The 21,941-nt window shown below is 42.0% G+C and overlaps 1 protein-coding gene across 2 annotated transcripts; it reads left to right on the forward strand.

The window, feature by feature from the left end:
* The first annotated feature begins 220 nt into the window (after positions 1-220).
* XG (Xg glycoprotein (Xg blood group)) lies at positions 221-19,556 on the forward strand. Of its 2 annotated transcripts, none has more exons than XM_083502144.1 (11): positions 221-383; positions 900-1,100; positions 10,377-10,415; positions 11,788-11,829; positions 12,215-12,280; positions 12,920-12,958; positions 13,914-13,982; positions 14,653-14,709; positions 15,543-15,581; positions 17,011-17,130; positions 18,231-19,556. In XM_083502144.1, exons 2-11 carry the CDS (start codon positions 1,043-1,045, stop codon positions 18,245-18,247), a joined length of 546 nt encoding a protein of 181 aa, XP_083358270.1. In that variant the 5' UTR covers positions 221-383; positions 900-1,042; the 3' UTR covers positions 18,248-19,556. The 2 variants fall into 2 exon arrangements, with proteins under 2 accessions (XP_083358270.1, XP_083358271.1); XM_083502145.1 differs by lacking the exon at positions 221-383 and adding an exon at positions 1,577-1,780 and having other exon boundaries at positions 652-1,100.
* Positions 19,557-21,941: the final 2,385 nt, after the last annotated feature.

Here is a 21,941-nt window from a genome sequence, read left to right on the forward strand (position 1 = left end):
CAGCAGTATATCCAACACTGTTAATCTTTTAAAGAGGGCAGCATTATCGGAAAGCATAACCCTGCCAAAACTACTCATGCCTACTCAAAACTAATCTTACATGATCACCCTGCATCTTGGTACTAAATGGTTGGCTGTATAATGTGCAACTTAAGTTGCTGTTTTGCAGCATGTTAATTCCAAGTTATTTCTTGTTCTGTGCTTTGTCACATACAAGCTAGGCTGGTAGTCAAAATGTGAGGAAACTTGCTCTCTCTTTTCCAGTTGAATCATATGATTCATGAGCAGCTGAGTGAATCAAGCTTTCAATCAGGGAGCTTTTCAAGTTCTTGCGGTGCAACACCTACAGATGGCCAGGACATGTTTTGACAGCTTGTTTACAGGTAGCCTGTGTATAGTTTGGGCTTTCGTTCCATCCTTTCTCTGTCTCAACTATTGCAATAACAGATGGGGAATTCAACAAGGGGATCCTCCTTGACGCTTTGCACTCATTCTCTGCAAAGCAAAGATGTGACCCACAGCTCTCTGGTGATTTTACAACAAGTTGGTTGAGCTTGCTTCACAGACATTTTCCTTCTGCCGGGGATTAGCATAATGCATACTTATGCCACACCCTGCTTGGCTGCTTAATCATATGACAATTATTTCCGAACACTGAGTGTCTTCTCTGTGGGAAGGGAGGTGAGCTGGGGAAAGCCTTAATTTGTGCTTTTTGACTGGCTGCAAACAGCTGATCCCTCCCTTTTCCTGAATCTACATGCCTCTTGCTCATAGGTGAATGGATGCAGATGTGGGTGTTGTATAATGCAGCTGCCAACTGTTGGTTTGAGATACTTTGCAATCAGTTTTTGATGCCTTCCAAACCTTTTCTCCTGCGTGTGACGTGGGCTTCTTGGTAGGACACCTGCGAGACCACAAGCGGTTCATGGGAGTATACAGTCATCATCTGCGTGGGGGTCTGTCTTCTTAACAAAACAAGGAAAGGAACTGTAGAGCTGTGACTCCCTTATCGGCTTCAGACAAAAGGAAGACAAGCAAGGCCATGGTGAAGTTGGCAGCTGCCCTTTTGTGTGCAGGTTGCTTTCTGCTCACGGTCACAGGTAAGACGCCCTTGTGGCTCTTTTCACATCTGGCATGGGGTGGTCAATAAAGCATTAAGCCCCAATAGGCTCGTAATTTGCTGATGATGTGGTCCTTCCTGCATTTTATGCCTAGGATGAAAAGATAGATTCTCTCTCTCTCTCACTTTGGTGTGGGTGGTAGTGCTCTTCCAACCATCAGATGGTAGATGTGGACAAGAGAGTGCCCCGTACGCAACATATTACTTTGCCAGCTCCACCTCCTGCTGCTGGAAGAGAAGATATTTGCCCACATTCCTACCTCTGTGATCTCCACATTGGTTTAAACCCATTGGGCTGCTCTTGACAATTGTTCTGAAGCAGCAGCTGGTACAAAACATGGCTCCCCATCTCTTGACACTCATAGGCTGGTGAAAAGACATCTAAAACATCCATATTGGCAAACAGTTTGTTTACAGACCTCTGCATTCTGGGTGTATCAGGGAGTATTTGCATAGGAAGCCACCAGGGCCTTCAGGTCTGCTCACGAGAGCCTGCTCCAGCTTCCCTCCTTTAGGAAGGTGAGATGGTTGAGATCATCCCCGAGGAGCGGGTCTTTTTCTCTATTGGTTCCAGAGTTGTGGATTAATATACCCAAAGATGCCCTATGGTAATCTTCAGTGGACATCTGAAGATTATTTCATTCCACTTGGCATTTAAGGGTAATGGCAGTTTCTTACTTTTGCTTGTATGCAGTTTGCATGTTTGTTGTTTTAACGATAGCTTTTAAAAAAGTATTTTAAGTTGTTGTAAGCTGCCTTCTGAACAAGCTTCATTTGAACAACAGTCTGTAAACATTGTTAAGTAAATAAAACCCTGGAGGTGCCTAAAAAAGAAAATGACTGAATAAGATAATTCAAACAGGTTAGAAGATTTAGATTTTAATAAGGCTTCTTTTTCCCCTGGTATGTACGTATTTCTCCAATAAGGAAAAATAAACTTTCAAACACATGTCTATGATAGTTAGAGCCAGGGGTGGAGGAAAGGGAGGCAGTGGGGGGGCCTGCCCTGGGTGTCATCACTGAGGGGGGGTGACATTTGGTGAGCCACCCGCCTGTGACTCCCAAGCCTACCCCAAGTTGTCAGGGGAAGGGGCGGAGCTGCGCCCCTTTATCGGCGGCCTTTCCCCCTTTGTTTTGACAGCTCGGGGGAGGCTTGGGAGTTGTGGGCAGGTGGTGTGCCATTGCCCCCCCAGCTTGGGCTGCTTCCTGGGGGGGGGAGCCTCCCCTTAGCTGTCAAAAGGAAGAGGGGAGGGAGGAAGGCTGCTGGCAAAGCGGCGTGGCTCCTTCCATCCCCCTGCCCAGGAAACAGCCCGCCATGGGCGGCTCGCTATACCCCCTATGGGTGGCTTGCCCCCTGGGACGCTCACCCCGCCCCCATGGCCCTGCCCCCGAGTGCACAGCATGTGTGCCGCTCCAGGTGCTGGAGCAGTTAGCTCCACCTCTGGTTAGAGCAGGGGCATCTAACATTAATAATAATTAGAAAGATCAGTTCTGTATACATAAGTGTTGTTGCCCGATCATTTCTTTGGATTATAAACAACAACAACAAATATTCTTTTTATTATTTTGCAGTTCATTTCCAACAAAGGGGCCATTTTCCAGCTATATGTAAACATCAACCAACTGTGGTTCTTTGTATCATGTGGTGTTAACTTTTTCATTGGACCAGAACATTATCATGAAGCACATCGGCAAACACAATATTTGGTCTTATTTAAGCTGGGGTTGCCATATTTGAAAAAGTTCACATCCGGACAGAAAAGTAGTTGAGCTTTTTCCTGATTTCCACCTGGACACTGCTTGCAGCTGCAGTATTCCAGAAATTCTGGACGTATGGTAACCCTAATTTAAGATGAACTCCCATCAACACATATTTGGGAGTAAGTCCAGAACCTTCTTTCACTGAGGCTGCATACACACCATATATTTAAAGCCAATTTAAAGAAAATGCCCTCCTCCAAAAGAATCCTGGGAATTGTAGTTTGCTAAATGGCTGGGACTTACAGCCCTGTGAGGAATAAACTAGGGTTCCTAGGATGATGGGGGTGGGGAGAATGTGCTTTAAATATATGGTGTGTATGCAACTTAAGGAAGATTTGTTGCTCTGCCTCAGGCAGCAAAATGTCTCTAGTCATGGTGAACCTAAACCAAGGCTGGTCACATTATTTTGGCACCTTGAGGCAGAAAATCCCACAAGCAATAAGAATGATACATTAAGGGGGCAGAGGGCAGGAGAGAACCCTTTGTTGCCTTTCCATTATACCCAACATCAACTTCCTGAGGCGGCCACCTCTTTCTGTTAGAAAGTCTACTTAACGGAAGTGTATTCAGCTGTAATTATTAGACCTTTAAATTACAGATTTGGATAAACAGAATGCTTACAAAAGAGGATTGTACAACTTGGTCATATTCATTTTGCATTTTTTTAAAACATCAAACCCTTTTACTGCAATCTGGAAGCTTCTTATTAGCATTATAATCAGTACTGCTATATTTTTATTTTTTTAAAAAAGCACCAACTAGCTTTTTAAATATATAGTGTAATGAGTTCAGTCTTCCAATAGTGCCAATCATCTGTAGGTAATCTCATGAGTTTGCATTTTTATTTTTGCATGCAATGGAGGGAGAGGGCAGAGGCAGGAGGCAAAATCCAGCAAGATTATAGGCCTAGGCATGGCTTTGCTATTACAAACTATGGAAGCAGAAACAACCCAAGGCCTGCAATGAACAGATGCTCTTTGCAAACTCTGAATTGCAAGTGAAAGTCTTTACCAGAATGAGAAGAGAGAGGAATGCAAATTCTGGCCATAAAAATAAGTGATCTTTGTATTAATATAGGTGCATTATCCATACAGATCTATTATGTGGCTTGCAAACTCCCGATCTAGTGTTTCGTCTTGAGCATTATTGAACAAGCTGTTTTTCTGACTCGTGCATTTTAAAACTTAATTCATTAACGCTAACAGTCCTAATTTACAAAAGTTAGTCCAGTTTTTCTGAAATGAATGATAATTGCCTGAAAACTGGTGGACTGGACAAGCTTTTCAATTTATCACATAACTAATGAATGACTGAAAGGATGACAGTCTTCCAGAGAAGAAGAAAATTCATCCGAGTAGGTGAAGAATGATAATCCACACCATCTCATTAAGTTTGGTATGTGGACTTTCTTGTTCTACAAAAAAAAATAGACTGGGAGTTGCCTCTTTATGACACTTGGTAAGACTTCAGTTTTCAAATGCAGAAGCAGCATGTATATTGAACGGTGTATTTTATAGGACATATTCAATTCAACAGTTGTATTTTTATGTTGTGAACTGCTCTGAGATCTTTGGATGAAGGGTGGTATTATACGACGCCGACTGATAGTAGTAGTAGTAGTAATAATAATAATAATAATAATAATAATAATAATAATAATAATGTATATTGCTCCTATGACAGAATCCATAGTCTGCTTTAGGATTTCAGTTATGTCCTCATGAGGGACTATTTGTAGTGAAACCTCATTACCAATACTTATTTTTGATACTACTGATTTGCACTTGACTTGAGTGCCCACCCTTCCCTAAAATGTCAGGCCCCCCAAGGCCAAACATAGCCCTAGAATATTTCCAAATAGTCCATGCTCCACACTGAAGTCCTGTCAATCCTCTGTTTCAGGTCCACATATACCCGATAGCCCTGTTTGCTGTATAAATGCATCCTGATTGCTTTGGAAACTATTTCATTGCACTGTCTACATCTGGGTATCCATTATCCTTGGTCCAAACTAGACTCTGCTTCAAGCACAGTATCAAATACACATCTAGGGCACTAGGCACTAGGACTGCAGACTGCAGTCACATGTTCCACACCTTTCCCTCAAAGTCCTAATCTTTAAGTGTTGTTTAAACGTCATCATGAATGCCAATCTCACCTCTTGGCTTCAAGATGATGAATCATGTTGACAACCTGCTGGCGAGGAAGGGGCATGTTCATGAGTCTGTGCCTGCGATCCTCTTGGAAGTTAGTCATGGCCTCCGAATCATAAGCAACCTCTTTCACTCTTCTTTATCATCGCCTTCTCTTCCCTTGGCTTATGAGCCACTGTCTTAAGTGGTTGTTGACAGTGCTGCTGATCAACCTGTTTTTCCTGTCTGCAGTACACTCTCAGTTTAGGAAAACGCACCCAGCTGAAACCATTTCCATGATTGTATATGTTACAAGGTTCCTGCATGAATACAAGGTTGGATTTGATGAGGCCCATGGTCCCTTCAAAGTCTGTGCTTCTGTAACTTCTAAGCAAATAATGAGGAGCTAAAGTGGGGGAGAGACCACATAACAGGAAGGGTCAAAGGCCTGCCAATCTATGTTTCAGTAACAGATATGCAGTTGGTTGTTCTTTGACTGTTGATAGTACCTGTGATGTCACAGATCCTGCTACCCATGCAGCTTGGAGCTGTTTTTGAAGTGTGACATTTTTGCATTTGCTTGCCCACAGATAAAGCTATGAAAGAAAGAAAAATAATGCAGGATTGCACCATTCCCCCATTGTAATGTCATTTTTCTAATCTATCTATCATCTATCATCCATCTATCATCTATCATCTATCTATCTATCATCTATCTATCTATCTATCATCTATCTATCATTGCTTCTTTGTAGTGGTGACTCTCCTGAACAAAATAAACAAAGCAAACTTTGGTGGTGATATATATATATATATATATATATATATATATATATATATATATATATCCCCACTATTAACAATGATCAACAAAACTGTTTTTGATCATAATATTCCACAAGTAAATAGAACTTAGCAGAAAATTACAACATTTCTTTTATAAAAACTCAAAACCTACCTGAATTTGCTTTTGTGGGAGGTAGTTATTTTATTGACAATATTGCATAAAGGGCCACCTGTTTCCCCATAATTTATTTCTATATTCCCTTGCAATTCTCATTCTTAGATAAGACAAAGGATACAATTTCATACTGCAGCAAGGATACTGAGAGACTGTGGTTGCTCTCTGTTTTCTCCCTTCTGCTTCATTATCTCCTCCGGCTGTTAATCACAGTATATTAAAATTCAATATAGCATGAATTAAATCATTGATGCCCTAATAATAGTCTTTGCTCCCCCAAACCATGAACGTATGTGTGTGATTCTTCTTTGAGTGCCCTGCATGCCTCTATCTTCTGTGTCAACAGAACCATTTCCCAAGTTGCATTTTCCTACACTCCAACTGCAGAACTGCTCAAAAGCCAGTACAGTAATGAGGTACCTATTGAGATTACCATGCAAATTGCCTCGATAACGGTGTCTAGAGGGAACTGAGTAATGAGGTGCTTGTGTCATCCAGGAAGTCACTTATCACATCCTATTTCCTCCAGTTTTAAAATACGGATACTCCAGTGTAAAAATCACTGGAGAGGAGAATGATTACCCATTTTTCATTCACTGAAGCTGCCTATGTTCCATTTTTTTGTCATTAGAAAGCAACCCTACTCATGTTGCCAGATTTTCAGGATGGTTTCCAGGCCCTCCAATTGTCCCAATTTTCCAGGGACATCCCTGATTTCAGTTTCTGATTTCATCCCGGAAAGTCCAACTTTTCCTAAGGATGTCTCTATTTTCATTGGAGAAATGTTGGAGGGTGTGGAGTTATCCAGCTTTCGAGCCATCTGAAGGGAAGTTTTTAAAAAAAATATTTAATCTTTTATTATATTTTATATATATATTTGGAAGCTGCTCAAAGTGGCTGGGGCAACCCAGTAAGATGTGTGGCGTATAAATAGCAAAGTTATCATTATGGAATGGGACGTCCCTATTGTAATTGGTGAAATGTTGGAGGGTATGAGTTTCCCTTTAGACAGAATATATTGCTGGCTTTTCAAAATATTCACCCGCTGTTCAACACAGATTTGTTGGAACAAAGCAGTGCAATAAAAAGAAACTGGCACTCTGCTGTTTGGGTATGTACAGATGTTCCACAGAGGAGATGTTTTTGGTGAGATTGTCTCTTGTTATCGGAAAAGGACTATTTTTACCAATCCATTTTCACTGTCTGCACAACTCCAAGCATTTGAATTAGGAGCACTGGAAACTACCTTATACTTAATAGACCCATTGTTCTATCCAGCTCAGTATGGTCTGCACACCAACTGAGAGCAGCTCTTTAGGGTTCACATGCTGGTCATTCTCAGCCCTACCTGGAGATGCCTTTCAGGTATGGGATTGAGCCTGAGACCTTCTTTGCATGCAAAGCAAATGGCCTACTACTGACTTATGGCCTTTTACATTGATGATATCACCTGCAGCTTCTAGTGTAATCTGTCCTTGCATCACCACGCTGGGATTTACTGAGTGATCCCAGACCTCAGGCGTTTCATGGCTTGTCAGTGGGATCTAAGGATGCTCTAGGGCGGGTATGGGAATCCTGTGGTCCACCAGATGTTATTGGACCAGTGGTGTGCCATCAGTGGACTACGGGAACTAAGCTAATCCGCTAAATGTTCCTCTGGTGCCTCCTTCCCAAAGCTCATGAAGCTTCTGCCTGGTTTAGGGAGGGGGGCACAATGCTCACACACACAGTGTCAGGATGTTGCAATGTCCAAGGTGAGCAATGGTTGCCCTTGCAAGCTAGTGCCTTTGGCCCTAACTATTCTCCTATGAAAAATTTCACTGCACGCCACTGTATTGGACTACAACTCCCCTCACCACTGATCACTGGCCATGCTGATCAAGACTGATGGGTCTTGGGCATCTAATAACATCTTACTACTTCAGCATCCAGATCGGTTTATTAGACTGTCCTAACATTATATTTTCTAGAGGCAGATTCAGAGGAACAGTTAAGGAGCTGGCATGGTTGTTGGTTATTATGGCTGATTGTTATTGAAGCACTGTGGTTCTGACCAGATACACAGTGTGGTTCACCACTTTCTGTCTTAACTCAAGGTGCCATTTCTTACCCTGTGGTCCTGTAATCTCACCACACATGCACAAAATATATCAGAACATTTATTCACAACACTGTGTGGCTTTTAGCACATTGATACATCAACATTTCCCCCCCAACATCAGGCATTTGCTGGGCACTGAAGAGCAACTAAAATCTAAAATCTGTTGATATATGGCAGGGCTGTCCAACTCCCAAGAGACTGTGATGTACTCATGGTATAAAAAAATGTGGTGTGGAGAGATGAATTTGTCATTGAATTGGGCTTCTTCCCAATTCAGAAGACATTGTTAATAAGTAAGAATGGATGAGAAACGTCACTTCTTGTTGATTTTTCCAGATCCAAAATGAATGTAAGACTACATACACACAATACATTGAAAGTACCCCCATCCGATAATTCTGGGGACTGTAGTTTTCTTCTCACAGAGCCATGGTTCCCAGCACCTTAAGCAAGTGACAGTTTTCAAGATTCTTTGTAGGGTGGAAGATGCACTTTAAATATGTGGTATGTACTCAGCCTCAGATTCAATCCAGAATTATAAACGCATAGGCTCTAGAGAATCCCACCCCATCCATTGCAAAAAAAAAGCAAAGCTAGGAAACAGTGCCATCACAACTCTGATCAGAAACAATGTAAAGTTTTTCAGTGTAGCAGCTTTTGTTTTTGTTTTTTAGTAGCTGTCTCCTGATCTGCACAGCAACTGTAGCTATGCTAAAAGCAATTTTGATTCTGCTTCCCCCTCAATGTTATGTGAATACATCAATCAGATTTTATACTGCTGCGGTTCTATTGGCACTTAAAGTGGAATTATTTCACCGTTTCACATTTCCTATGTGCTACAGTGCTTTGTCTTTCCTAATGCCTCATTTGCTTAACTTGCAGAGTGATGGAAAGACTACAGATTAACTAGAGCACAGACAGGAAGAGGTCTTAATGAAACAATGTCACTGCATCCATATAATTATCAATCATTTCTATTGCACTTTTCAGTTATGCTTTGGGCCCAAGTTTAAATGGTTATTTCTAATCTGTATGGCACCCCCAGTTTTTACCATCCTGGCCCAGAAACTCCTCAAATCCCTGCTTGCTTCACCAACAGAACACAACCTCACACTCTCAGTCTAGGAGAGCAACTGCAGTCTGCCTTCAGGCAACCATCACTTGACTACAACCAGTTCAGTGGGTGGTACAATTTCCTTCCTCCATCATAGTACCAGTGTTGCCATTGTAGGGTTCAGCAGAGAGGAGAATGGAGACAAAACCAGAATTACTGCCTCCAGTAGTTGAACTCTGTGCTGAGCAAACAGTTATAATATACCTGATTGGGTATCTTAAGCATTCCCAGGTTATTGGGAATGCCAGGTATAATCTTCTACTATCCAATATTCACAGTTTATGAAAGTCCCTTTAGTTTCAAGAGGTTTGCCACCATGCAGCAGGAGGAGAGAATTCAAGACTTCAGGAAGAAATCTTGATGGCACATTGTTTACCATTGTAAACATCCTTTTTGTTTTGGGACGGAAACAATACCTGCAAACCAAAATACTTGTTTTCAAACACTTCCATTAACTTTGGGAATTTGTAAACAAGCTTTTTGGAGTTGCAGCCAAACTGTTTTCTAGACTCTAGAGGTTGCATCACATGTTTCATGCTCATTCTGATGAATTAAGCTAGTGTGATTCTGTAAATGAGATCATTATGTTTCATTTCTGAGAGTTGCTGTTTTGAATCAAGTGGGCCAACTGCATCAGTCATGCCATCTTCCATGGGACCCGTGTGCAACAGCTGTGGAAGAAGGCACATTCCGTGATGGGAATCATTAGGAACAGAATAGAAAATAAAATTTACTAATACAGTGGTACCTCGGGTTACATACGCTTCAGGTTACATACGCTTCAGGTTACAGACTCTGCTAACCCAGAAATAGTGCTTCAGGTTAAGAACTTTGCTTCAGGATAAGAACAGAAATTGGGCTCTGGCGGCGCAGTGGCAGCAGGAGGCCCCATTAGCTAAAGTGGTGCTTCAGGTTAAGAACAGACCTCTGGAATGAATTAAGTACTTAACCTGAGGTACCACTGTATCAAGTTGGGGAGGGGAAAGTTCATTTTGGGTTCCTTCCAGACTAGTTTAACTCAGAGCAACCACAATCTTTCAAATTTTATATAAAGCTCAGGCTACACGTCTGCCATCATGTTGTTATAGCAGGCCAGAATCCTTGGCAGATATTCTGGGGAGACAAGGCAGATTGAAGCTTTGCATTCTGTTACAATGTCTTTCTAAATTATTGTGTTCTTTTGATAGGCAATGATGACTTTGACTTAGCAGATGCTCTTGACAAAGGTAAGATTCCTGGGAAAAATTTTTTTTGAATATTATTTTTTTGATCTAAACATCAAACTGAAGTGACTCCTCTTTCAGTTTAAGTCAATGGCAAAACTGGACATCATTGTACAGAAATAAATGTGGAATCCTGGGTAGATTTTCTGAAGAAGCAAAACACAATTAACAAAAGGGTCTAAAAGAAGTAAACAAATGCTGCAGTTCAAGATTAGTCTTTTTTATTTTTATTCTTGTTATTATTTTTTAAAGATTTTTTTAAAAGAGGCAGAACATGTTTAATATGATTTGGTGGAGATCTCCCTCTTCTGGTCATGACCAAAAGCGAAACCCAAATCTAGGATTTAAAGGAGCATGTATGTAAATTATGCATATCCTAACTTTTCCTAAACTATTTGTGCTTGCTATTCCTTCCCACCCAACAACCTATGCAAAGAACTACATATGCACAATCCTCCCAGAAGAATCCTTCAACAGATGCCATTGTGTGTACATGTTGTTTTTTTGGGTTTTTTGGTTTGTTTTTTTTAGAAACTTGTCTTTCTATCTAAATAGCAACTTTTTTTTAGCACAGGGAAACTCAAATAGTGAGTTTGGGGTTCTGGATGGCACCTTCTTTACCCAGGAGTAGAGTTTGGAGGAGGATTTACAGAAGATGCAGTTGGATATTGGCCCAATAATTCTTCATTTTAAACATAATTTTACATACCACGAAGTGCGATTCTTCTTGATTGGATCAGGGGTATCCAGCATCAGCTACTTGCTATCTGGGAGAAGGGAGGTGACAAAATATATATCTGGAGAGACCATTGGGAGTTCCTTCTACTTTAAAGCAGGGGTGGGAACATCACATTCCTGCATGAGGAACCACCTGGGCACTGTGCCTGAAGGGGCTCAAGGCAAAATTGGGCAAATGCAATACTTATCTTCACCCAGCAGCCTACATTTCAGCGATGTAAAAGTCAGAAGTTTCTAACACACCGCACCCACACCCACACACCCCTCCATTTTCCATCCGAGCAAGCAAGAGGCATTATTGCAGTTCCAGTCAGGTGAGAGTGCATAAGGATGGCATGGAACAGGGAAGAGTCCCTGAGGGGCTTAGGTGGCTACATTTGGCCCTCAAGTCTGGACTTACCAACCCCTGCTTTGAAAGAAAAGGCCAATCATATTTCACAATGCAATGTATATACAGGTCAGGAGTGGTGTGTCCCATTTTGCCACCTGAGCTGAAAGAAGAAAGTGCTGCCCTGCAGCCAAATGAGTATAGAATTTCAACCTTAACCGCCTCACTTGGAGTGAGAAATGTAATATCAAGTTGTTCCTGCTTTTGATAAGATGTATGATACACTAACTTTAATTTTAATTGTGTTAGGTACCCCAAAGCCTCCTCCAGCTACCAAAAAGCCTTCAGTGGGTGAGTTGCTGTAATTATACTCCCTCTTTTTATGCTCTTTTAGATGTGGTAGACATTTTGTGTTATGCCAGACTCACACAGCAGCCGTTTTTGTGGCTGGTGCTCGGGCACTTTCCCAAAACTTCAAATGTGTTTCATGTGCTATAAAGGCTAGTGACCCTTGCCTTAAATTAAGGAAGTCAAAACAATGCTCTTGCTAAGGAAAGAAAAATATATGAACCACATTCAGGTGGCCAAGGAAATAACGGAATGAATGATTTACATTGTTAATGAGGCAGATTTAAAATTTAATAGTTAAGACTGGATACAGATTTTTAAAAGGAGCATTAATTCTGATTTCCATTTTGTTTCTCTTCATGGATACACTTCTTGAAATGTTTAACAGATGGCAACTCCAGACCTAAGCTGTATCCTGACCTTAGACCACACGGAGGTGGCAACGGAAACAATGGTAAAAATTATTTTTACTTTTAAAATCTAAAAAAAATATGAGTGTTTATTTCTGATAATTAGAGTTATATAAGCATAAATGTTTTGGAAATCCTTATTAGATTAGTATTTTTCTAAGTTCTATCCTAAGTTTTCCCTGCTATTATGAGTTTTTTGGGGGGAAATGTTCTCTTAACATGTCAGACTTGAGCAGATCAGCCCTGAAATACACTGTGTACTGTTGTAGTTGTCTGTGTGTGTGTGTGTGTGTGTGGTGTGTGTGTGTGTGTGGTGTGTGTGTATGTGTGTGTGTCTAGAGAGAGAGAGAGAGAGAGAGAGAGAGAGAATGTAAACTTTAAGGAACGGGAACCTGTGGCATTCCATACATTGCAGGACAATTCCCATCATCACTGACCATTGGTGGCTGTGGCTGATGGTAGTTCAATAATATCTGAAGGGCTGCAGGATCCCTATCTAATTTTAGATTAAAAGATGGATTATAAACGATGGGATGAAATGTCTGGGTGTAGACATGGGATGGGTGTTATAACTGTTCATTCCCACCCCCCCTATTTTAATGCTTTCATTTATTGTTGAAAACTGGTATTTTATCTACACTGATAATGCTCATCCATTTGTAATATATTTTTATTTCTTTTAGATCCCGACTTTCACTTAGGAGATGCCCTAGGTGCTGGTGGTAAGTATTTGTCCATCCCCTACATTTTGCAATAATCTTTTCATATTTTTTTTCAGCTAAATCCACAAATCAATGAACTCTGATTAGTTGGATTTAAACTTGTAATGCTAATTTAACTTAAATTCATCTAAACACATTCTGCATTACTCATTTAAATCCATGTAATCTGGATTAACAGGGTTATGAATCAGACTTTAGCCCTTTCGCATGTGCATTCTATGAATTTATGAACTCATTGTGATGGCGAAATCAGGGTCAACATTAAAATTGACAAGTTAACACCTTCAGTCTAGTTTCAGGTATATTTAGGATGCAATACAAAAAAATGGAGTAGTTAATTTATGAAGGTATGTAGGCCTTGCACCACCATACAAGCAAGATATTATAATCCTAGGAATGTTTACTTGGAAATCATACTATGCTCAATAGTCCTTATTCTCAGGCAAGGTGCATAGGATTACAGCCTTAAATATGCATTGCATCAGAAGACTCACACGTTGCATCCCCTATTGAAAAAGTTTGAGACTCTTGCTTCTTAGTGTGATTTGCATTTTTCATCCATACCATTTGCAAAGAATAATGGGTGCATGAGCTTCTTGTGGTTACCACATCTGTGCTCTCACTACCGACACAGAAGCATCAACAGAACACAAGTAAATTGGCCATTTTTTCCTTAGCACAATGGTCCAATATTGTGTTTTTGTAACATAACACAGATATTTATGTAAACTTTTAAAAAAGGAATAATCATCAGGACTGATTTTAACTAAACTAAACTTTAAAAAAGGAAAGGGAAACCTTGTAAAACCAGTTAGGGCATGTTAGGCTCAACCTTTCAAGATGGAAACCAAGGCATTTCCAGAACAAAAGCCCAGCAAAAGCTAAAGCAAGCAAGTAAGAATTCTATGCCTTGTTTTGATTTTTCATTTCTTCAAATTGTACCTGACATTTCTAGATGGTCCTCCTCCAAACCCTCAGCCATACCCTCGTCCACATCCACAGCCAGGAAGCCATATTAATTCTGGTAAGCATAATTTGTGGTAAATGCAAAAGGCTGTTTAACAAGCAATTAGTTGCCTATATATTTTGATAATTATGACTGAGTTTAGGAGCAAAGTGGCTGATGTGATTATAAGGAGATCTGTCTTGAGACACACTTAAGGCTATTGGAGGGGTAACTGATGGGGATTGTAGTACAAAACAACTGGAATAGATCAGGTTGGGGAAGACCAGAGTCATTCTGCAAAAACAGCACATATCTTACAGTATAGGTGCTTTTTGAAAATATATTGTTGTACTATTTTTGTTATTGTTAGAACAGCAATTTTCTGTCTGTCTGCTAGGTATTGTAGCTTTTGAACAGACTCCAAGTGGATGCTTTGAGGTTAAAGATAGCTCATTTCTTATATCTAGCTCTAGATCAGGGTTTCCCAAGCTTGGGTCTCCAGCTGTTTTTGGACTACAATTCCCATCACCCTTGACCACTGGTCCTGCTAGCTAGGGATGATGGAAGTTGTAGTCCAAAACACTTGGAGACCTAAGTTTGGGAAACCCTGGTGTTGATATAGACTGAAGGCAGGTTACTGCCTTTGAGCCAAGAAAGATGTTTGCAAAATTTTAGCATTCATCCTAGCAAAAGCTGGGAAGGATACTTTGGAGAAAAGGACTAATACCATAATTTTAATTATTTGTAGGTGATTTCAATGATTTGGATCTCAACGATGGGAGAGCTCCACCTCCAGGACCAGCAGGTAACCTACAGTGATTCAGGTCCTTCACACTGGTTCACAGTCTTCCTCTCAACATATCATAGCAACATATCATCAGCATTATTTTAGCTGCACTCTTAGAAATTCATAGAACAGAGATGGGAAAACTGTGGCCTTCCAGATATTGTTGGACTTCAACTCATCCTTAGCTATTGGCTGAGGCTGATCTGTGTTGGAGCCTAGGTAAAGGTAAAGGGACCCCTGACCATTAGGTCCAGTCATGACCGACTCTGGGGTTGCGGCACTCATCTCGCTTTATTGGCCGAGGGAGCTGGCATACAGCTTCCGGGTCATGTGGCCAGCATGACAAAGCAGCTTCTGGTGAACCAGAGCAGTGCACAGAAATGCTGTTTACCTTCCCGCCGGAGCGGTACCTATTTATCTACTTGCACGTTGACGTGCTTCCGAACTGCTAGGTTGGCAGGAGCAGGGACTGAACAGTGGGAGCTCACCCCGTTGTAGGGATTCAAACCGCTGACCTTCTGATCAGCAAGTCCTAGGCTCTGTGGTTTAACCCACAGCGCCACCCGCGTCCCTGTGTTGGGGCCTAGCAACATCTTAAGGTCCACATTAATGTCCTGCCAAAGAGTTTATAAAAAGTTGTAATTGACCGAGGAGTATGTATTATCCTTATTCTTATTGCTGATACAGAATGAAAGCACAAAAGGTTAAGCTAGCATCCTAATAACTGGCATAACTGTAGCAGAGTATTTTTAACCAAATCTTGCTAAATAGCTTGGCGTGGCTTTGACATTTCTCTATTTTTCTTCCCCCCAAAATCATGTTTTTGTTTTTGTTGCTGTCTCTCATTTCAGGGGGCAATGACCACATTTCAAATCAAGATGGCAACACTGGTAAGGCTGGTGTACAGTTTTTTTTAAAAAATGTTGGCGTATATTATGGAGCAAAGTACATTTTACGATAAATGGGCTTTTAAAAAGCAGCCTTAAACTGGCCATGTTCATTTCAAATAAAAAGTAGCTGGAGGTCCCCCGTCTGCTGAAAATCACTTTCCCAGCCTCAGGCATTTATTTGCCCCTGGAGTTGTGGTTTGCAGTAAGCAGCAGTCAAGTGAAGGCGTTATCTGTGGATGAAACCATGTACCGTATTTTTCGTCCTATAGGGTGCACTGGCCCATAGGATGCACCTCATTTTTTGGGGGGGGGAATGAATAAAAAAAATTTATTCCCCCCCCCCGCCGCGGCTGCCGCCCCAAGCCTTGCGCACACCTGCCCGAAGCACGGGGCACCCTCCGGAGGGCTCCGCATGCTTCGGGCTGCAGGCTGCCGCCCCAAGCCTTGCGTGCGCGGCGGGACCTCCCACCGGGCGCCCGAGGCTTGCAGACACTCGCTGCCGCCCGAAGCCTCACGCGCTCGGTGGGACCTCCTGCCAGGTGTGCAAGGCTTGCGGACACTCGCCCGAAGCACAGGGAGCCCTCCGGAGGGCTCCTCGTGCTTCGGGTGACAGGCTGCCACCCCAAGCCTTGCGCACTCGGCGGGACCTCCTGCCGGGCACGCAAGGCTTGCGGACACAAGCCGGGGCTGCAGGCTGCTGCCCGCCAGCCTTGTGAGCCCGCGGGAACTCCCGCCGGGCTTGCAAGGGTTGTGGATAGCTTCCTGAAGCCTGGAGAGCAAGAGGGGTCGGTGCACACCGATGCCTCTCGCTCTCCAGGCTTCAGCGAAAGCCTGCATTTGCCCCATAGGACGCACACACATTTCCCCTTCATTTTTGGAGGGGAAAAAGTGTGTCCTATGGGGCGAAAAATACGTTATGTCCCCAACATGGATCAAGAGCATGCTCCACTTGGTGGCCTGTGTATCTGCTTTTCCTTCTAATTCAGGGAGGTCTGCATGTGGCCTTTTCTGGTGGCCCTTGGTAACATTTGATGCCGCCCAGCCCTCACTGGCAGATACTCGAAAGCTCATACCAAGAACTAACTTAGTTGGTCTTTAAGGTGCTACTGGAAGGAATTTTTTATTTTGGCAGATACTGGGTTTGGGAAGGAGGTATGAGGCCTCTAAGACTCTGCCAGATCCTCACACCTCCTTCCCAAAGCCTGGTAGTCAGTCAGTGCTTCATTTATTGTGATTATGAGCAGTTCTACTCAGATCTCTCTTTCTTAAAGTAAACAAACAATACTAGACCACCCTGACACGGATTGTTATAATTTTTAAAATATAGATGTGTGAAACTACCATGGTGTGCTGGTTCAGTTTCTATACGTAAAACAGAATATTCGTATATTTCTGAAGAGAAATATGTGTTTCCTTCCCTTATCTCTAGTGGATAGTTCGGCAGCTCAGATTTCGTCTCCTGTTGTGATTGCAGTTGTGCTGTTAGCCTGTGGGGCTATAGCGGGCTACACTGCTTACAAGAAAAAGAGATACTGTTTTAAACCGAGAGGTAAGAATAACTGTAGTAAGAGTTACGTATTTGCTATGATGAACTAAAAAATAATCATGGTTCTAATGGATGAAACCACTTTCAATGAAAATTCAAAACTGAAGAGATGAGTTAGAGATTCTTTGTTCTTGCCAATCTACTTCAATTCACCCAGAGATTTACTGCTAGATTCCTTCTGCCCACCTCTGGTTTAGCCTTTTACTATTTACTCTGTCAACTCTTTTTAAGGCATTTCCCACCTCTACTGTCAGAGAGTCACATTCCTAAACCCAGAATGTTAGGTATGCAAGGCGTGTGCTCTAACACTGAACTCTGGACTCTTCCCAAATAACTGGGGATATCTGACTCTCCAAGCAAACAGAAGTGGGAAGAATAATCCCTGCATTACCCATAGCAGAACTAGAGATTCAAGAGAGTGGGGGGAAATGCATTCTTTTCTACAAAAGTAGAAATACTACAGCTGGGAAATACTATTTAACATTTAGAATAAATCTTCCTGATTTCAACTTCTATCGTGCCAGATTTCTAAGCTACATTAAGGCTGGAATCATAAACACACATTAAATAAAGTTCTTAAGCGTTCAAGGACATGCATTTGGAAGCTCACAATTGCATATCCCCAGTGCTTTTTTTCTGGGGGGATGCAGTGGTACGCATACCCCTAAACATGTTGTGAATCTAAGTTTGGCCACATTGAGGGGCAGTATTTCAATATGAGTAGGAAAATGAGAGTACCCCTAAACATTTTTTTAAGGGGAAAAAAGGCACTGCATATCCCTGTGTTTAGGAATGCACACTTTACAGGTTTACTGGAAGAATTACCAGTGCAGTCACAGCAGATACAATTGCCATGTAAAAGTTTGATAAACCAGTGGTTACACAAACTCATGGTTCCTTTGAGCATATAGGCTCCGTTCTGTGCATGGATTTTGCCAAATTATAATTATAATGCAGCATAATCCTAGGCATTTGTCTTTTATTTGGAAGCAAGTCCCATTGTGTTCAACAGGGGTTTCTCCCTAGTTAGTGTATTTGCATTGCACTGCACTTTAAATAATGCATGCCTCTATTTTCAATTGATATGACATCTTTCATTTTAGGTGGGGCAGTTGTCTAAACCATCAAGAAACCAACTGAGAAATACTGACCTCCAGAAGATCATCTATAAACTCTCACACACTATGTTACATTTATGTATAAATTCTCCCATTGAGGTTTTCAGTAATATGACATTTTCCTTGAGTGAAAACTGTTAATCAGTATTTCAAAGCTAGAAACTAATTAATTGCACACAACTACATGAGAGTTCTTCATTAATATGACATTAAATGTTTCTAAATGTCATACTTCGTAGGGGGGGAAAGTCTTTCAACTATATTTTCTGTTTTACTCAGGGAGTAATTGGAACACAGTCGCTACCCTGGAGGTAGCTTTGAGCAATGCACAGGTTTATTTGCCACTGACAATCAGAATATCAATAAATCTTTGTAATGGCAATATGAAGTGATTTATCTCAGTTCAGACATTACTCATCATTTGGATGAGCCTAATGCATTTTTTAAAAGCATTTTGGTAATATTTTATTAAGCAGCAGGTGTCCTAGTCAGTAAATGCAGCATCAGATCCAGAGTATGTGAGAAACTGCATTCTGCCCAACAAACCTGTCTGTGTATTAGAATCAACAGCAGAGACCCTGGTCTTGGCTATGAGGCTTCCTTGGTTGTGCTGCCCTGGCAATGGAATGACCTCCCCAGATCTATCTGTTGGTGGCATGCTCTTAAGTACTTGGCAAAGGCTATTTTATTTTCTTCTGCTTTTTAGTGAAATCTGCTTTTTAGATCTATTTTGGTTGCTAATGTTACTTTGTTGAGGTTTCTGATTTTAGTCAATTGTCTGGAAGGACAGGGTAGTGAGTCTTTAATTCATTAATTCAATCTGTTGGTATCTGTGAGATATGAAACACATTGGGTTCACTCGCAAGTAATAACCCTCAATCAGATATGTGGATTCACATGAACAAATAAACATGTTTCTGAATGCACATTCCCATCTGGATTCAGTCTGGTATGATAAAAAAAAATGAATTGTGCATTGTGCAGTGTTAAAAACTCTACTGGTATCTGCAAGGCTCCTAGTTGGGCTCAAGGATTTCTGGCTTAGGGATATTGTATTTAAAAGTGGTGGTGGGATTTCCCCCTACCCCTGACTTTTCTGTCTATTTTTAATACATAATGATTTCTCATGATCATCTTTGTTAGTGTATCAGTTGTCTATTATTTGCAGAATTTATGGGGGGATTATGTTCTTGTGGTTTTCCTTTCTGCCTTAAACTGCACTTGAACAATTGTGCCAAATGAAGAAATATTGCAATGGAATAAGTATTTAAATATATTAATATGCTGCACATTAAAAGTAAAAAAAAGAGAGAGTCTGAGATGGAATCCTTTGTGTGTGGTCTTCAGCCATATTTCAAAAAAGTACCGGTATTCTTAGAATAAACAAGCCCAGCCCTGACTTTAATCTAAAGTGAGGCCAGGTGTTTGCAGTGTGCCTTAGAAGCCTGTCCTTATCTGTTTGTTTTGATACTTAAGTTCATACCCCACAATATTTCATCAAAAGGGTGAGCAGTTGTAGTACCCCAATTCTCATACCAAGGTTCAATTGCTATGTTCTTAAGTACTTCCTTTGCTATATAAATTTATTTTGCAATGGCTAGATTGCCCTTGTCAGATATTGTAATTGTCTTTAAATGTTGTTATGCTCACTTCTAAGAGCAGCGGGGGCACACGTTTGTTGCATGAGAGTTTAAATGTAACTGTGAAACCTGAAATTGTCCAACAGTGACAGTCTGGAAGTGCCCTTTGTGGTGTTCTCTGGATTAAAATCCAACCACCCTTTCTATTATTTCTTTCCATGCGCAAACCAAGATTCCATCATTCTTATCTGGGAGGGGGAAATATGTACCCCACAACCCTTTCTCAGTGTCAGGAAGCAATCTTCTAACAATTAGTTCCCATGGAGACACACCACTTGAATATTGTGGGTTATTAACATTCCTTTCTCAAGTAAGCACAAGAACTCTGGCCAGGTATTGCCTGAAGGCAACAAGCAGAGATGTAAGAGAAATCTGATAGCAAAAATCCTTACTATATGAAGCTGCAGTGTGTGATATGCCCAGGCTGCATGGTGGAGCCTCATTCTTTCCTTTGCTTAAAGACAGCCATATTGAGGTGAAGGAGAATCTAAATTCAGATTTGGGCCTTATTCACTGGGGAGGGGAATTTAACCATCTCCCCCTCACTCCATTTTGCAGATCAAACACACCCCCCCACCCCCCCACCACTGCCAATTAATATGGAGATGAGTGCTAATTAATATGGAGATGAGTTTCACAAGATTCCACTAGATTTCCAGAAAAGGCCTTTATGTCATGTGAAAGCTAAAATATAATGTGCAATTTCGGGGAAATGGAATAAACTGCTGTGTCAATGCAGCCCAACCAGTCTGGCACTTGAGACAGAAAGAAAAAAACACATGCACATTTATCCCTATCTGTGGCTTAAAAATACTGTCATACACTACATTAAATAACTAACATTTTGCCGCCTTTGCATGACACCCATAATATATTGCTGAGGCAACCACCTCATTTTCCCCTCAAGGCAAATAGCAGCCAGGAGAGCTTTTGACAGGGAGAGGAAGGTTAAGCCCCTCTTCTCTACCTTTGGGGTTATTATTATGACATTTACTATCCATCCATGCGCTCCAATATATCTCCTTGCCAATGGCGCAAGGGAGCCTAGGTATGCCTCTGATCCTCACATCACTGTGAGGTAAGTGAGATTAAGAGGCAGAGTGACTGAGAGAGGCGCAAGGTCACCCTCTGGGACTCATGGCTGAGCAGAGATTTGAATCCTGGTGCTCCAGGGTTAGCCCAACACGCTAACTACCATGCCACACTGACTCCAATATGGCCCCTTGTTATCAAGTATTTTATGTTTTTTATACTCTAACATAGTTTCTCTCTGCCCTCCCCATCCATCCACGTAATTTCCCCCTCAGTGTTACGCAGTCTCTCTCTTTGATGCACACAAGAGGCAGAACACGTGAATCCTAAAGAGTGCCAACTCTAGCAACTCACAATGATCATTTTTAACAAGGCCGTCCCCGCCGAAGGCAAGACTAGGGAGAGCGATTTAACTAAGGGTGGGAATGAGAAAAGACGAACTAACAAAGAGTCCAGGCGCTCCAACTCTCCCTATCTTGACTTATTCGGATAATTTCATGACGTCGACTTTTTTCTAAAATCTTCTGATTGTCGTTTTGTATTGTGTCGATTCTGCACGCCCACAGGAGCCAACTCCTGGGGGCCGAGGCCCCTTCAACAAAAATAAATTTATTTGAAGGGCTGCCCCCCGCCCAAGTTGATGGGCACTGCCATTCAAATAGGGTGTGCGCAGCGCAGCGCGTCTTGTGATCGATTATGCGATCCCCCTATTTTATTCAACTTGGCACCCCTGTGCTCACTGCTTTTTCTTCAGCGGCATATAAATCTTTTCACCAACTCCCAGCCTCCACGTGAGAAGATCGACCCCCCCCCCAAGCTCCGGCCCCAACGCAGCCTGCTTGATGCTTCAGCAGAGCTCGCTTCGCTCCTGCTCCGCGGCAGCGCGCCTGGCGAGCCCCTCTCCGCTACGGGGCCCGGGCACTGCTTGGCTTGGCGGAGGGAGGGGCGGGGCCGCGGCGGCGGCCAATGAGCGCGAGGCCCCGCCCCCCGCTGCCTGGGACGGGGGCGCGTCACAGGTTGCCTT

Source organism: Podarcis liolepis, assembly GCF_965112155.1.
Source record: "Podarcis liolepis genome assembly, chromosome: 4".
In the NCBI taxonomy this organism is placed as follows: domain Eukaryota; kingdom Metazoa; phylum Chordata; class Lepidosauria; order Squamata; family Lacertidae; genus Podarcis; species Podarcis liolepis.

Bases quoted from the DNA above. Each gene is read 5' to 3' on its own strand.
- XG (XM_083502144.1), top strand. From the start codon at position 1,043: ATGGTGAAGTTGGCAGCTGCCCTTTTGTGTGCAGGTTGCTTTCTGCTC. The intron at 1,101-10,376 runs GTAAGACGCCCT...TTCTTTTGATAG, and splicing joins CTTTCTGCTCACGGTCACAG to GCAATGATGACTTTGACTTA. The intron at 12,959-13,913 runs GTAAGTATTTGT...TGACATTTCTAG, and splicing joins AGATGCCCTAGGTGCTGGTG to ATGGTCCTCCTCCAAACCCT.